Below are 15,447 nucleotides of genomic sequence, written 5' to 3' on the forward strand. Positions count from 1 at the left end.
AGCAAGATGGCTAGGATAACAGACAACATGAGGCATGAATTCTCTCTTTTTCAGTAGGCCTTCATTCCAATTAGACTGCTTCTCCTCACTCCTAAGACGTAAGTGCCACTGTTGTACCCTTGTGAGTATCTTGTTGTGCTGGTCAGTGTTGTGGTTCATAGGCTTTGCAGTTGGGTAGGATTATTGACTGCTTTTCTCCACTGGAAGCTTGCATAGCACCTTTGGATGCTATAGGAGCTAGTCCTCGGGAAGGCTTCCAGGTTACTTCCAATTCAAATCTTTCAAGTTCTGTGTCCAAAGTGCATGATGTCTTCAACAATTGGCTCTTACCTTTAAAGTTCTTGGAGGCAGCTGGGCGGTGGTGGCGCACGCCTGTAATCCCAGCACTCGGGAGACAGAGGCAGGTGGATCTCTGTGAGTTTAAGGCAAGCCTGGTCTACAGAGCTGTCCAGGACAGGCTCTAAAAGCTACAGAGAAACCCTGTCTCAAAAAACAAAAACAAAAACAAACAAAAAAAGTTCTTGGAGGCAACCAAGGGTGATGGAAATATTCTATGTTGTTTTAGGGATCTCCTGGACTCCTTTAAAGTTTCCCATGCCTGATACTAGAATTTTTGTTAGTCTGTGACCCTTGTGGGGGGCAACATGCATTATAACCACAATTGATTAATTTCTCTTAAGCTATACATATGTAGATGTATATATTATATATGTGAATATTTTGTAGTTAAACAAAGTAATATGATTCCCTATGGCTTTTTCAAACATTCTTATTGTACTTTATCCATTCTCCTTCCCTCTCCCTCTGTATTTCCATCCTTTCTTCTCTCCAGATAGCCTCCCCCCCAATTTTTTCTATTTTCCACTCAATAGTGCCTGTATCCTACCATCTCCTTCTCTAGACTTAACTGCATGGGAGAAGGTGAGGTGGAAATGATATAAGATAGTAGTACTCGTGTATTAAATTCTCAAAAAATATATTAAAAGAAGCAAAGCAAAAATTGTATTTAAACCAGAAAAAAACAAAAAAAGAAAATTCTAAAGCCAAGAAAATGGATACACAAATACAGATCATTTAAGATGGTACTTTGGGGAGTCTTTTATGTGGAAATGAGCATCTAATTTGTAATTTGAGCTCATTTATCATGTTATTTTATTAGGCCTTCAAATTAAGAAACTAGCAGGTGACAAATTTTATTATGGGTGAGTGTTACCTTCATAAAACAAAGAAGCAGGAATGAAGGGATTTGTGGAAAAAACTAAATTTGACATCTGTAAATAAAATCCTAAATATTGTGTGATAATGTTTTTTTCTACTAGTAAAGCAGAAGGGATTTAAGCTTGCTGAGCTGATGACGACAGCCGTAGTGAATGGAAGTGTTTCTTAGCCCCAAAGAATCTAGGCTGCCGAGTAGGCTGTGCAGGGAATTATTTATAATATCATTTACTGGTAAGAGAAAGGGACGAAACCTTAGACAAGCACTTAGATGTGACTAAGGCAGGTTTATTTCTGATTCCAGAGCACTGGGGTGGAAGTCACGCCATGACTCAGAGCATTGTGATGGGCCAGCTGTCCACAGGCTCCTCTGTGTGCTCAGACATCACCATGCCAAACAGAAGACTCACCAGAACGTAATTCCTATGAGTTCACTTGCTTGACACAGTTTCCACATCAGTGGTAGACAGGACAATGCAGTCACTTTATCTTCAGCATTTCAACAGTAGTTAGTACTGTGTCCCAAATGGCATGAGCCACTGTGCCCAGGTCTGTGTGTAATAGTTCTGCCTATGCTGCTGTGGGAAAGGACACCAAGGACCACCGGCAAAGAGCTGGGAATTTCTTTCTAAGGCATCAGTCTATTTTATGCTCCAGGGAGCAGTTGATTCACTGGGACAGAAACAGCTTCCTTCGGTTGGCACATGTATTCCACCACCCTGGCTCCGTTGTCTTAGGAATATTTGGTGAAAGTCAGACTATTTTAATAGGATAGACAGCAGGAAAAATGACAATTCATGCTTATCAGTATGCCATATCACAGAAATAATCCTTTCTTCAGCCAGGGCCACGGTTGACTGTTCATGTCTCGTGACTTTGAAACTTAGCAGAATTAAGAAATAATCCAAAATGAGCAGACCCTAAATCTAATGGTATAAACATATATCACAATATTTTCTATTAGTACATTTTCTTTCACTAAAATGCTCAGATATTAACAAGGAAAAGTATTACTTCAAAAGGAAATAGAATTTGTGAAAACAAAGTCACTGAACATCATTTTTCTAAATAATTGACTCTATTTATCTTTTTAAACTATTGTTTATATGTGGGTATACATAAGACTACCCATATATGCATAAGATACCCATCTATCATATTTCATTCCTGAACGGATCATAGTTACCCAAGAGTATAGGTCTAGAAAGTACATTTTAGGTTGATTGTAACTAGACCTATAATTAGGTTTAGTTTGTTTGGTTTTTCAGTCTTTAGTGAAACTCTTATATTTGGTAATTCTTTGGTGTGTCATATCCCCCGTCCCCAGGAAGTCCCTCTCACTTCCTGTCAGAATTAGGCTTCTTGTGTATGCTGCCATGACACCTTGTCTTCTATTTATCTGAGTTTCTACGCTTCTCCTATGCTTCACTAGTGACAGACACTGTTAGTTCTTCTTGGTTTCCTCTGAATACAGAAAATAACTGATAGGTGCTTTGAAGTGTCACACTGACAGTTTAAGTCTACTAATGGGTGATGGGACAGCCTAATTTATATAAAAAGTAAACTATTGTATAACAATAAAATCGATGTAATCAGTTACTTCAATAGGTCCACATTCAGGTTCCACCCATGGACTATTTGATGACTTAGTTCATGGCCAACAAATATAAACCCTGGAGTCAGAATAATTAACTTCTCTTCAGTATTATGTATATTAATTATTGCATGAACCATGTGTATAGAATACACAAACACTTCCAACTTTCTTTTCTAAATTATTTATTTATTTACTTAGTGCACGTTTGTGGTTGTGTGCGTGTGTGTGTGTGTGTGTGTGTGTGTGTGTGTGTGTGTGTGTGTGTGTGTTTAGGTAAGAGAACAAATGGAAGTTGGTACCCTCCTTCCACTTTGTGGGTCCCAGTGATGGAACTCAGATCTCCAGGCTTGGTGCCAGGTGTCTTTACTGAGCCATCTTGCCGTCCTCCAGTTCTTGATAATTAGACACCAAAAATGGAAACCATCGGCATTATTTATTTCAATGTCCGACTCCCGAAACCCAGAACAGAAAGAGGGTGTATCATTTTATACGGAGAATGGAAAGTCAGGAGGCTTGCGAAACGTGATTCGGTTGCTTCCATGGAATATTGTCAGACCAATAGGAGCTGGTGAAGAACTTTTATGGACAGTATAAATAATTTGAGCCTTAGACATCATTACCAGTTGATATTTTCTTTCCTGAGGACCAGCTGTTCAAGAGCATCCCGGAACAGAGCCAGGCACAGTTGAGACTCGGCTGGGACTTGGCACTGCGGCGGATTCCTCTGCAGCAATGTCGGTGTTAGAAGAAAGCCGGCCGTTTGCTCAACAGCTCTCGAATGTCTATTTTACGATACTCTCCCTTTTCTGTTTTAAACTTTTTGTGAAAATCAGCCTTGCCATCCTTAGTCATTTCTACATCGTGAAAGGTAACCGAAAGGAGGCCGCGAGGATAGCAGCTGAATTTTATGGAGTAACCCAAGGACAAGGTACGTTTATGATAGCAAGCTCCTGTTTCAAGTTGAGTTGAACTATCATTTGATCTGTAATCCAAGAAAACATCACGGGTTCCCTTTATGGGGCATTTTATAGACTTTAGTAGAAGGAAGTCCTTGTAACTTACTTCACTGGCTTCATGGAAAAGTTTTTCAGTGTAAATGCTTGGGCAATATGGAAATAGAGCATTAACTATAGATATCCTTGCCTAGTAGTAATCATTTAAAAACTTTATAGATATTTCATTTTCCACATCGTTGTTCCAGAGAGTAATGAAGAGATAACTGGTTTTACTTCAACTGTCCTTTAACATTAAATTTAGCATTGTAATATTTTAAAGAGGTATTGAGGTCATATATAAAAATGTTGAACCTTGTGGTACAACATGTAATCCCAGGAACTCAGGTGGCTGAGGCAGGAGGATTGTAAACTCAAGGCCTGCCTGGGCTTCAGTGAGTTCAAAAGCAGCCAAGGTAGTTTACTGAGACCCTGTCTCACAAGCAGAACTGAAGGGAAGGGTAGGGATAGCTGAGTAGGAAAGTACTCACCAAGAATGTGAAAGGCCTTAGGGTCAACCCTCAGCACTGGACAATGAATTGAAATAAAATGAAATAGTTGTTATTAAAAGTAGAGGGTTTCAGAACTGGTTTTCATACAATTTTATAGTTTTATTGTGAATTAAAACACAGAAATTAGTATTTGTGGCACATATTTTCCTAAAGGGGTTGATACTGCTTTGCTTGGATTATGGAAATTATTTATTACATGATAGGATCATGAATAAGCAAATTTGATGTTTGTGCAGACAGGCTGATCCATGCTTTTTAGAAGAAACTGAAATAGGAGATGAAGTGAAAAATGGTTCTACCATTCACAGATTTTAAATTTGATACGACCATTATATGCTAGTGAAGCAATATTCTAGATAGTAAAAATGATCCACATGTTCGTTGGGAAAGTGACATTTTAATGTCTTGTAATCTTTCAATTTATTTCTGATTTTGAATTAACCATGCCAACAACACTGTGTATATACCCTGATACCCCCCAGACAATTTAAATATTCAGAATCAAAACTTAACATCACATAATTAGAAAATACAACATTTTAAAGAAAGAGGCTTTTAAGCTTTTTGTGTTGAAACTGATTTCCCTATATATTTTAAATTTTTACATAATTCATGTAAAAAATCTAGGCTACTGTTGATGTGTGGGAATGTTGAATCGTTACTGGGGGACTCTTCAGTGGTTTGTGAAGATGATACTGTTGTCCCCTAAGTAAGGTTGCTCTTGTGAAAACTGAGGAACTCATCTACAAACTCAGTGAGGAAAATTTAAGTGCCCCAGGAAATTCTCATAGAGAAAATAAAACCCAGATGAAACAGGCAGCAACCCTGTATCTCTCAGCACTGAATTCTGAACTAGCGTTTAAAAGTAGTGTCTTTACTTTGTGATCCATAGAAAATGAAAATGTCATTTTGGTGAATGGAGTATTTGAATACTAAATGCAAACATAAAAATAGCTTTTAAAACCTGTCATATTTCTAGACATGGATAAGCAAATTATGAGTTTTTAAGGTGGTAGAATGTATCTTCGCAGAAAGCTTATAACTCATTATTTAAGAGTAGAGTTTATTTCCATTTTCTGAGAACAAGTGTACATAAGGCAGGAAAATGTTGGCTAAAAAGAAGAAAGACATTTTACCTTCACAAAGGTGCTAGAGGAGACTGTGGAAACATTATTCTGTGCATTTTGGCATAAGAGAAGCAGCTCTCTCCTTTTAGATCATGGTGTTCTCATGAAGACAATTCCTGGGCATATACAAAATGACTCTGCTGTTTTATTGTCTTATTATAGTCCTTTAAAATATACCAGAATTGTAGGATTTTTTCCAGATAGTAAGATGGATATCAACACTCATTAGTAAAAACACATTTCCTGCAAATATAAAATATACAGTTTTAAAAAGCTTTGCTGTGTTTATAACATTCACTCTATAACAAAACTCCTTTTCAATACCATGTAGTATTCACTGTATATTTAATACCAGGGTATTTAATTGTAATTATTCAGGATAAGCATAATTGTGTCCAATATTATTTTAACATTAGGAAAATAAATAGAATGTTTTGAAAAAAAAAAGTCTTATTCTCCTGTTAAGAGGAAATTAGTCTTTGCCCTGGAAATTATTATTTCTCTATTTTATATAGTTTTTTAAAGTTTTTAAAATTATAATTATATTATTTCTGGTTGGCTTGTGTCTAATGTTGACTGCTCGCGTTTAATTATTGTTGCTTAGTCAAGCAATTTCCTCCTCCTTTGGTAAGATTATCACTGTCATCCCACTTTGAATAGGTTCCTCATTCCTACTTGCAGGGCTTAGCCAGAGTGCTCCCCCAAATTTCTGGAGTGCAGTTGCCAACCGTTGGAAGTAAGGCTGATATGTGTAGTTCATGTCTTTCATAATAGTGGAGGCCTTATTGACAACATTCTCAATGTCTTCCCAAGAGCAACAGCACGTTCATAGGAACTGAAAGAATCCCTTTGCTGACCTAATGGCTATTCAAGGCAGCTCATTGTGTTAGGCAAGTACAGACTGTTGTGTTGTTGTTACTGCTGTTGTTCTGAGTTGTGAGGCCCTGTTCAATCAAGCTTGGGATGAAGGTCTGATTACAAACCAAACTTTGATGAGGTAACCGGTGGATAAACTAGCTTAAGATGTTTCCTTCTTGATCCCTGAAAACCTCCAGTAAACTTCATGGAGCTACCTTTTCATTTCTGAAGACTGAAGAAACTCATTCTTTGCTTAGCTTCTCCATTTTGATTATCATTGCCATAGTTAAACAGTGCAGTTAGAGCCTCTATCTTTCATGAGATGACTTCAGTAATAAATTTGCACCATACATTGAGATTGACTGTGAGACTACTAAGAATTGGGATGTATTTTCATCTGCAATATTAAATGGTGAAGAAAAAGATAAATATTGAAGGGTATCTTAAGTTGATTAAATCATTCCAAAATTCTAGAAAAAGACATTATGAATTACCAATAAGCAAGGTGGCAGTGGCACATGCCTTTTTATCCCAGCACTCAGGAGGCAGAGTCAGGCAGATCTCTGTTAGTTCAAGGCCAGCCTGGTCTAGAGTGAGATCCAGGACAGGTACCAAAATTACACAGGGAAACCCTGTCTTAACCGCCCTCCCCCCCGCCCCCAAACAAAAAACAAAAGGTTAAATACCAATAAATATCCCAAGACATGTCAAGCTCTCTCATATTAAGGGCAACATTTGTCCAAGTTCAATTTTAGGCTATAAGAATTATAGCAATTTTACCTTCAAGCAGATGGAGTCACTTCTAAACATTTGTTTCTTGAGTCCCCTCAAGAGCAAGATAATGAAGACAGAAAATGTGTTGGTCTTAGGCATAAGTCCTTTTTACATGGAATTCTGAATGAACAATCACTTTCAGATGAACTAATGGAAGCGAAGCTAAAGAATTAAAGTGCCCTCTTCACACTTTGGCTGCCACAGAGATATTTTTCCAGAGGCGGCAGATGTTTTCTTGATCTCAGGAATGACCAGAGAATGCCTGAGGAATGCCTCTGCATGGATTTCAGGAGGCACAAGCAAGAAAACCAGCACTTGATAAAGTGAAGGTTGTGTGAATTAGAAAAATAAAAAATTAAATACAGATACAAAAGAATTTGAATGAGACAAATAATTTCATTTTTTGAAGCTCCTAGGAATCATGAGAGTTTGAGTATATATGAAGTTGAGGAGATAAAAAATAATGTAAATAAAAACAATTAATTATAGGTTTCTATAGTAGTAACTGGAGTTGCACAGCAGGACATGTTTGCAATTAGTAGACCAGCTTGGACCTTGCCAGAAGGATAGGAGAGGCTATTTAAGTTTATACTTGTGTTTGTGTGTCTATAAAAATGTCACAGTGATGGCCGGGCGGTGATGGGGCATGCCTGTAATCCCAGCACTCGGGAGGCAGAGGCAGGTGGATCTTTGTGAGTTTGAGGCCAGCCTGGTCTACAGAGTGAGATCCAGGAAAGGCACAAAGCTACACAGAGAAACCCTGTCTCAAAAAAAACAAAAAGAAAAAAAAGAAAAAAAATGTCACATTGAAACACATTTTTTTTGTATGCCAAGTAAAAAATTAGTTTTAAAAATGACGGAGACCCTGACTAGTTTGATAGTGATTATATGACTGGAAAAGAAATAATAATAGCAAAAACAAAAATAATATAAGAAGGAATCTATGATGTCTTAGAAGAACATTGGCAGAGAGAGCATTTATGCCTTTAGGCTAAGTCATATATGGTATCTCAGAATTATATATCAGCATGTCAATCAGAGTGGGAATTGACTAGCCACACAGGCCAATACGCATGTAATAAAGGGGGACCTTAGCTGCCTTGTAAATCTGGTGGGCCACCTAACTTCACTATGAAATGTGAAGAGAAATCAAGACACAGCAAAGCTAGAATCTGGTTCTATTTATGTGTTGTTTATTTAGTATATGAACTCGCTTCACTTATTTTAAAAACCACCAATTAGCTTTCTGATTGTGATTTGGGCCCTGCTGTAAGAACGGTCTGGCTTTCCCTTTCACAGTGTTTTAGACCATCTGAGATTTTTAACACTTACTGTGAAATAGTGTATCTGTCTCTTGATACCAGTATTCTTTATTTTGAGCTTTTGGGGTTGCAAAGCCACCTTTAAAGCATTAGTTTGTTTCAAAGTAGATTAGATTTCTGATCCTTCCAGGCCATGAACACAATTTTTTACTGTGGAAGCTACCTCAAAGTGATATGTCCCTGTGAGTCTGTGGGATGAATTTTGAAATTATCTGGAGACATTGAAGCTCACAGGGAAGTGCTTTTGTGGCTGAGACTCTGAGCTATTTAAGATGCATGCAGATTTTTATGTGTGTGATTTTGATTTCGTACATTTCTGAACTTAAGTTTGGCACCATGGTTATCATCAAACACGCATTTCTTGTCATACATATGGTTGAGACTTGAAAGTAGGATATAATACAATATGCCACCTCCAGTCCAATGTCAAGACAAGTTGTCATTTTGAAGAACAGTACAACCAAGGTATGAATAGAAACTAGAATTCTATCTAACTATGCATGGTTGTTTATTCCTTTTATGGTGCTGAGACTGAAGCCAAAATGTCATACAAGTGTGGCAAGTGCTGTACAACCAACCTATACCCTTAAGCTACCTTATATCTTCTACTCTTTATCAACAGAGCCTGTGCTGTGTTCATATGAGCATTAATAATTAAACTTTACAGTAGCTGTCAGCCATATCAGAAGTGATATGCACTCTGCCGTTTTGGAAGAATGATGTTTTGTGTGCTACTGTTTATTTAGGAGATCTGTTGTGGTAGGAATACTTCTTATCTCAACAATGAAAACTTTCAGGAAGCAAGTATGATGACTTCTTTAACAGCATTCATTGCATAAATGCATAAAAACATCCTGAACACATTTTCTGAACTTAGGTGAAACTCTCCATAGGAATAACTGAAACCAACAATTCTGCTCTTAAATGACCAAAAGACATTACACTCGAAAGATTCTGTTTTAGAAAGCCAGAACATCTTTTCTAGAAGAGGATACTGCTCTCTGGTAAATTAAAAAAGAAATTTGGGGGTTTGGGGATTTAGCTCAGTGGTAGAGCACTTGCCTAGCAAGTGCAAGGCCCTGGGTTTGATTCTCACCTCCAAAAAAAAAGTTTGGGAACAAAGTTTCAAGTTTAGAAATGACTGCCAGATTTTAATGTATTTGTAATTTGTCCTGCTGTGTTTGGTGAGAAATGCAATTAAATCTGGGATTTAAGAACCTAACCACTCACGGTAGCTTCAATAGGGTAAGTTTTCCTAGGAATATACTTCTTATGCATTTGTTCTCTTCTTCCTTTAGTAATTCTATCATTCTATCTTTTCTTCTTACAAAATGTTCCACACTGTTTATTTTCATTTGCCCAAAGTCAAAGGTACTGTATGAGGCATTAAGATAAAATATATCAAAGCCCACAGTCTCCTTACTGTGTGGGGGAGATAAATAACCAGGTAATTAGAGATATTGAAAATGGTATTTTACAAAGCCAACCAATTGCTTTGGAAGTATGAAAGGTGTAAACCTAGCCAGGAGTAGTCTTGCCTGGGACATGTCAGTTTCAAGCTGTACTGACAATATTCGTGTTCTCTTTCCCAATTTTGGATGTGTTGCCTTCATAATTTTTTGGAATTTCAAATCCTCTACTTTTGCTCCGTCTGTCTTCATTTCTCAACTTGTCACTTCTGTGTCCTACATCTCACACATAAAGCTTTGCTCAAAATTCATTTCACTGTTTAAAATTTTTATTTCTAGGAAAGGCACATGCTGGTACTCTCACACCTTTACTAGACTTTTTGAAGAAATGGCATGGTCAGTCCATAAACTCATAAAATTTTCATGTCAATGAAAGCAGTAAAGAAATAAAAATGAATTCTTGTTTCCTGTATTAATATTTCTCTTAGAAATTGGTAAAGTTCTTAAAATTAGCTATTTTTCTTAATTGTTGACATAGATGAGATAGTTCTCAGTCACCTCAGGCCAACAAATATTGGATACCACTTTATTTCTCACACATTTGTATGCTGCATGCTCACATTGCAATACATATATAGTATATGCAGAATGCATATGGAATATATGCATATATACTTTCTAGACACACTGTATTAAATGGTATATGTTTACATTTATAGAATGTATGTGGTATAGTAAGTGATTTACTTTTGAATAAAAGGAGACAATGTAATTAAGAGCCAAATGCTGCACATGTAAACCAAACGGCAAACAAGGAGGAATTCATAAAGTACTAAGATGAAAATTACAACATGTTGCAATAACTGCCACCTTAGAATTCAGTGAGGGAAACATCTGAGGTCTACTCATAAAGATGGCATAGTTTAAGAGAGAAATTATATGTTTTTAAAGAAGTATAAATAAAACCAAGTTGAGTACAAAGAAAAAGATGGCAAATTTAAAATGAGAAATGTAAGAAGTCTGGTTTATTTTTACTATAGACTGCAGTATGAATCTTAGAGATAGTGATACTTGGTTGAGTGGATGATGTATCTTTTCTCAAATCCTGTATCCAAACACTCAGAGGTCTATTCAGAGCTTCCTAATGTCTTTACTGGATTAAGCGTATGAAAGTGTCACTAGCTTATGGGAGAAATAGTTACCACCATAAGTACTTTGTCAAATCCTTGTAATGATTCAGTGTGTTATGGTCTACACTGTAGGAACTGAGTATCAGAGAAGGTGGATGGCCTCCTTGTTATAGGCTTAGCAAAGAATGTCCTCATAGTTTCTCTAAGCCCTTGTTGTAATGATTCAGTGTGCCATGGTATATATTGCATGATCTGCATGCTGGAGAAAGTGGCTGGTCTCGTGGTTTAGTAGGGCATGTCCTCACAATGTCTCACGGATGTTCTATGGATCCTGGCTAAGTTTTAGTATACTAAGCACAATTTCTAAACTGAAGAAAGATTTTTTTCAGTGACTCCCTCGCCACACCAACAATATGATCCAAAAGTAATTATTTAGAATGCCTATTCCTCCAAAACCACAATAAAGTGGAGGGAAGAAAGGAGGAAGGAAAGAAGGAAGGAGGAAGGAAGGGTGGGAGGGCAGGAGGAAGGAATGGAGGGAGGGAGGGAGGGAGGGAGGGAGGGAGGGAGGGAGGACGTGTGTGTGTGTGTGTGTGTGTGTGTGTGTGTGTGTGTGTGTGTGTGTGTGTGTACGCGCGCGCTGAGGGAGACGTTTGGCATTTCTTCTTCACCAGCTGCATAGGAACAATTCTTTCCAGCATTCCCTTATCAATGTTACAAAATAAACCATGGGACTTCTAGACTGGGAAATGTCAGCTGCTACAGATCTATGAGTAAGCAAGTCTGTGCTAAATTCAGAGACAAATTGAATGCTATATAATTTTATAGTCATGAAAAACCCCACTAGTTTCTTTGAGAAAGGAGTTTGAACATCATTTTATTATATTTAAGGGAGTTCTGGAAAAGGCTGAAAGAATGAGAAGCTAGGGTGGTGTGGGGAAGATGACCTCCTTTCGCTCTTTAGCTGGAACAAATCTATTATCTTCATGAGCCTTACCTAGCTGAGCAGTAGACAAGGTTTTTTTCAAAGAACAGGATAATAAGATAAACCATCCCAGTTAATAAGATACTATTTAATAAGTGGTGTGCATGATTAAAGAACCTAACAACCCTATATGACCAATCACCAACCAGCCGTTCAACATTCTTTGCTAGGGATCAGAAGAACAGTTAACATTTGGGGACCTTCAGGAACGTGTATAACTGTGAAGTGGCATGAGGGCAGCTAAAATATCCATGGCACCATTACCCACCGAGCAAAATAGAAACCTTCAGCAATCCACATACTCTTTCCAGAAGGCTTATAGTCTTAAACTCCGGGCAGAGAACAAACAAACTGAAATGTAACACCGGAATGCCACTCATGTTCTGAAATAGAAGCACTGGCTCCTGGCTGCTGTCAAGTGTGCAGCTTGAGTCAGAGGAAAAATGACAATTCCACTGAGGTTTATTTACTGAACATCTACTGTTCTCCATCCTAACATCCCCAGTTCCCTCACTAGAGTGAGCCAGGTGAGGCTGCTTGAATGTGGGAGGAAGCAATCCATCCACCTAAAAAGATTTTGTTACAGTGCCGTAGTGCTTCAATCATGAGTGCAGAACCAAGAATGCCTCTGACGCAACTCAGTAACAACACAGTTTTGATTGGCCGCTGATGCAAATTGAAAGCATCGATGTTTTCTGAATTCTACCTCAGTGACTAGGAAAATAACTTCTACCACCCTTCAAGTGAAAGACAAAAGAAATTTTTAGAATGACATGGTATGGAAAACATGACTGAATTTAGAAGCTTTGTGTTGTCTCTTCTTTCCCTCTTGAACTTGACCCACAGTGGTAAATTTGGAAAATGAAGCAGTGTTAGTTCCTTTTGAGTTTGAATACACAGAAGATCATGAAGAGTGTCTTCATGGGGGTTCTTCTAGCATCCCAAATCAAGTAGTTGAATAGAATCTTGATTCTTCCTTCACTCTGTCATTCCCACTTCATACAATTATGATGAAATGGCTAACTAGCTAAGTTTTATGGCTTTTTTCTAGTTAAGAAAGTCAACAAAACAGTACCAATTTGGGTTACAACAGTCTCCTGAATTTTAAGTCCTATAACAATATTTGTGTATCTAACTGATATGGTATTCCAAGACCATGGAAGATGGGAGCATCTCTCTAAGAAAGCTGAGCAATTAGGATCTACCATCATAAATGAAATTTTGAAAATAAAATCCATTTCAGTAGATCCTAATTCTTAATAATACAGTATGATTGAAATTTAAATAATTAACTCAATGATGGACTTTTTCTCAAGTATCCCCCGTGCTGAGTTGGACACATGGTGGGTCAAGTGATCTTATTTGCATTTGTTCCCATCGCCTCCACCAAACACACTTAATGGACTTAGAAAATGCTGCTAGGTCATCTTTAGTGTCCTTTTTCTCCACAAAGATGAACACTTACTTCTTGGTGTACATGGGAGAACCACTGTTTTTACCAGTAGAGCAGGTATTCGGAAGATGTACACAGTCAGGGAGAGCGACCCAATAATATTCAGCATGGGATAAAGGTCATCAGAAAAGACACTTTTGGCTTCTACCTGATAGAGCTGCACATTTTCTGGTAATAACCTCCTCTATTTTAAAACCATTCCAGCTGTGGTTCTCTTCTTGGTGTTGTTAATCTGCCATTTGGTGAGGTTTTGTGATTATGCTAGAACTACTCTCATTTTGTGTGTGTGTGTGTTTTCTTCTGTATTGAATTGGCCAGACCAGAGAGGTTAGTATAAGGTTCACTAGCAGCATAAAAAAGTGGCCAGTTTCACCCTGTGGAGTTGGTGCAGGGCAGCAGGTATAGTGACTGTTTACAAATGCCCCTAATCAGTTCAGACATCCAGATCTACAGCTACCTATACTCCACCTGATCTCCCCATTTCGATCTGCTGGTGTCCCCAAGTCAGGCCTATGAATAGTTTTATGGAGGACACCAGCTCTCCTCTTATGACTTGTCATAGAGCAAGAGCATATTCAGAGACAGAGATGATTGCAGGCCTTCCCTGTACGTTCTGCTTCAGATTGGGCTTCCTCTACTTCATATACTCACTCAGAGTTAGCTATTAGTGAGGTCATCTGTAAGACCCACACCAGGCACAGTGGTTTCTTAATCAGATTCTGCAAGGGTAGAATGTACAATTTATTATAACATATCCCTCGTACTCAGAGAGATCAAGCTAACAGATCTCTATTCTGTCCTCTGTCACTACAAGAAAAGAAAATTTAGGATACTCTCATTCATAAATAATATATCTGGGAAATTTTTCAAGTATTCACTAATTAAGTGTAGCATGATTAATGAGCTTTCATGATGAATGAATTTTATTGTGAGCATTTTCTATTTTAAATTGCACCCTGGTTATAAATTGAGAAGAAAAATAATGTTTTGGTACATACCAACTTGCTTTTGTAAGGGAGCACAGACAAACTTGTGAAATTTGCCAAGTAAATTATTTTGAAGGAAACCTCAGACATTTCACTTAATCAGTAGAGAACGAATGGGTGAGATGGTGGTCAGTGGGTAGGAACAACACTATCAGCGACTATTCCAGTACTGACTTCTTTCATGCTGGTGATCAAAGTACTGAGCTAGAGCCTTCCTGGAAGCTGCATTCTTAGGATTTTTGATAGCATTCCCGTAGCTTGGCCTCACGAGCAACGGAATTAGAAATAAATATGGAGATAATCAAGGGAAATTCAGGAGTGGTGTATTCACATAGTGGAGTAATGAATTGGATTATGCACACTTTCACTCCAGTAAAAGCCTTGGGGTATGGACAACTGAGTTCATTAAGACGTTTCCAGTGTAACACATGAGACTGCATTTGTAAACACTTGCCTTCCATCAGTTCTCAATGGAGCTCAGGTTCACCTGGGGAACTATTTAGATAGCAGTATTCAATTCAAATCACCAATCCTGAGGTAGACACCGAATGGCCACATGGCTTAAACACCCAAGACCTTCAAGCACTTGTGGAATCGGGAGACTCTAGGCTTCAAATGCGTTGCTGCTTCAGTTTACTTCCAAATCCATCACTTCTTCTGTACATTTACAAAACGAAAGGAAGTCATGACAAGGTAGCACAGAGCTGTCATCCCAGCCACAGAAGAATTTGAGGACAGGCTGGGCCGTACAAGACCCTATCTTAAAAGCAAAAATGACAAAACATAAATAACAGGATAACTCCTCATTCCTAGTTTTTAAGGTATTTTTTTTTTTACATGAAAATGGCTGATCTTTTAAATACCAAGTTTTATGCCAGAATCAAATGAGAACATGACCACTCTGAGGCGTGGTTGAAGAGAAGGTTTTTTTTTTTTTTTAATTTTTTAAATTTTATTTATTTATTTATTTTTATTGTAGATGGAGGATGAGTCCAGCCAGAGGCATCTGGAAGAGTCCACAGCAGGGAGAAAAGGAGAAAAGGGGAAAATAAAAAGTAGTTGACTGACCCAGGCCATGGGGGTGGGG

At 37.9% G+C, this 15,447-nt stretch overlaps 1 protein-coding gene across 1 annotated transcript in view; it reads left to right on the top strand.

Annotated features, from left to right (window-relative positions):
• The first annotated feature begins 3,544 nt into the window (after positions 1-3,544).
• Asb5 (ankyrin repeat and SOCS box containing 5) overlaps positions 3,545-15,447 on the top strand; it is a 35,399-nt gene continuing 23,496 nt past the window's right edge. The window contains exon 1 of the mRNA XM_036166758.1: positions 3,545-3,740. Coding sequence (XP_036022651.1) covers positions 3,545-3,740 — 196 coding nt within the window. The remainder of the gene's footprint in view (positions 3,741-15,447) is intronic.

Source organism: Onychomys torridus, chromosome 17 (assembly GCF_903995425.1).
Source record: "Onychomys torridus chromosome 17, mOncTor1.1, whole genome shotgun sequence".
NCBI lineage: Eukaryota > Metazoa > Chordata > Mammalia > Rodentia > Cricetidae > Onychomys > Onychomys torridus.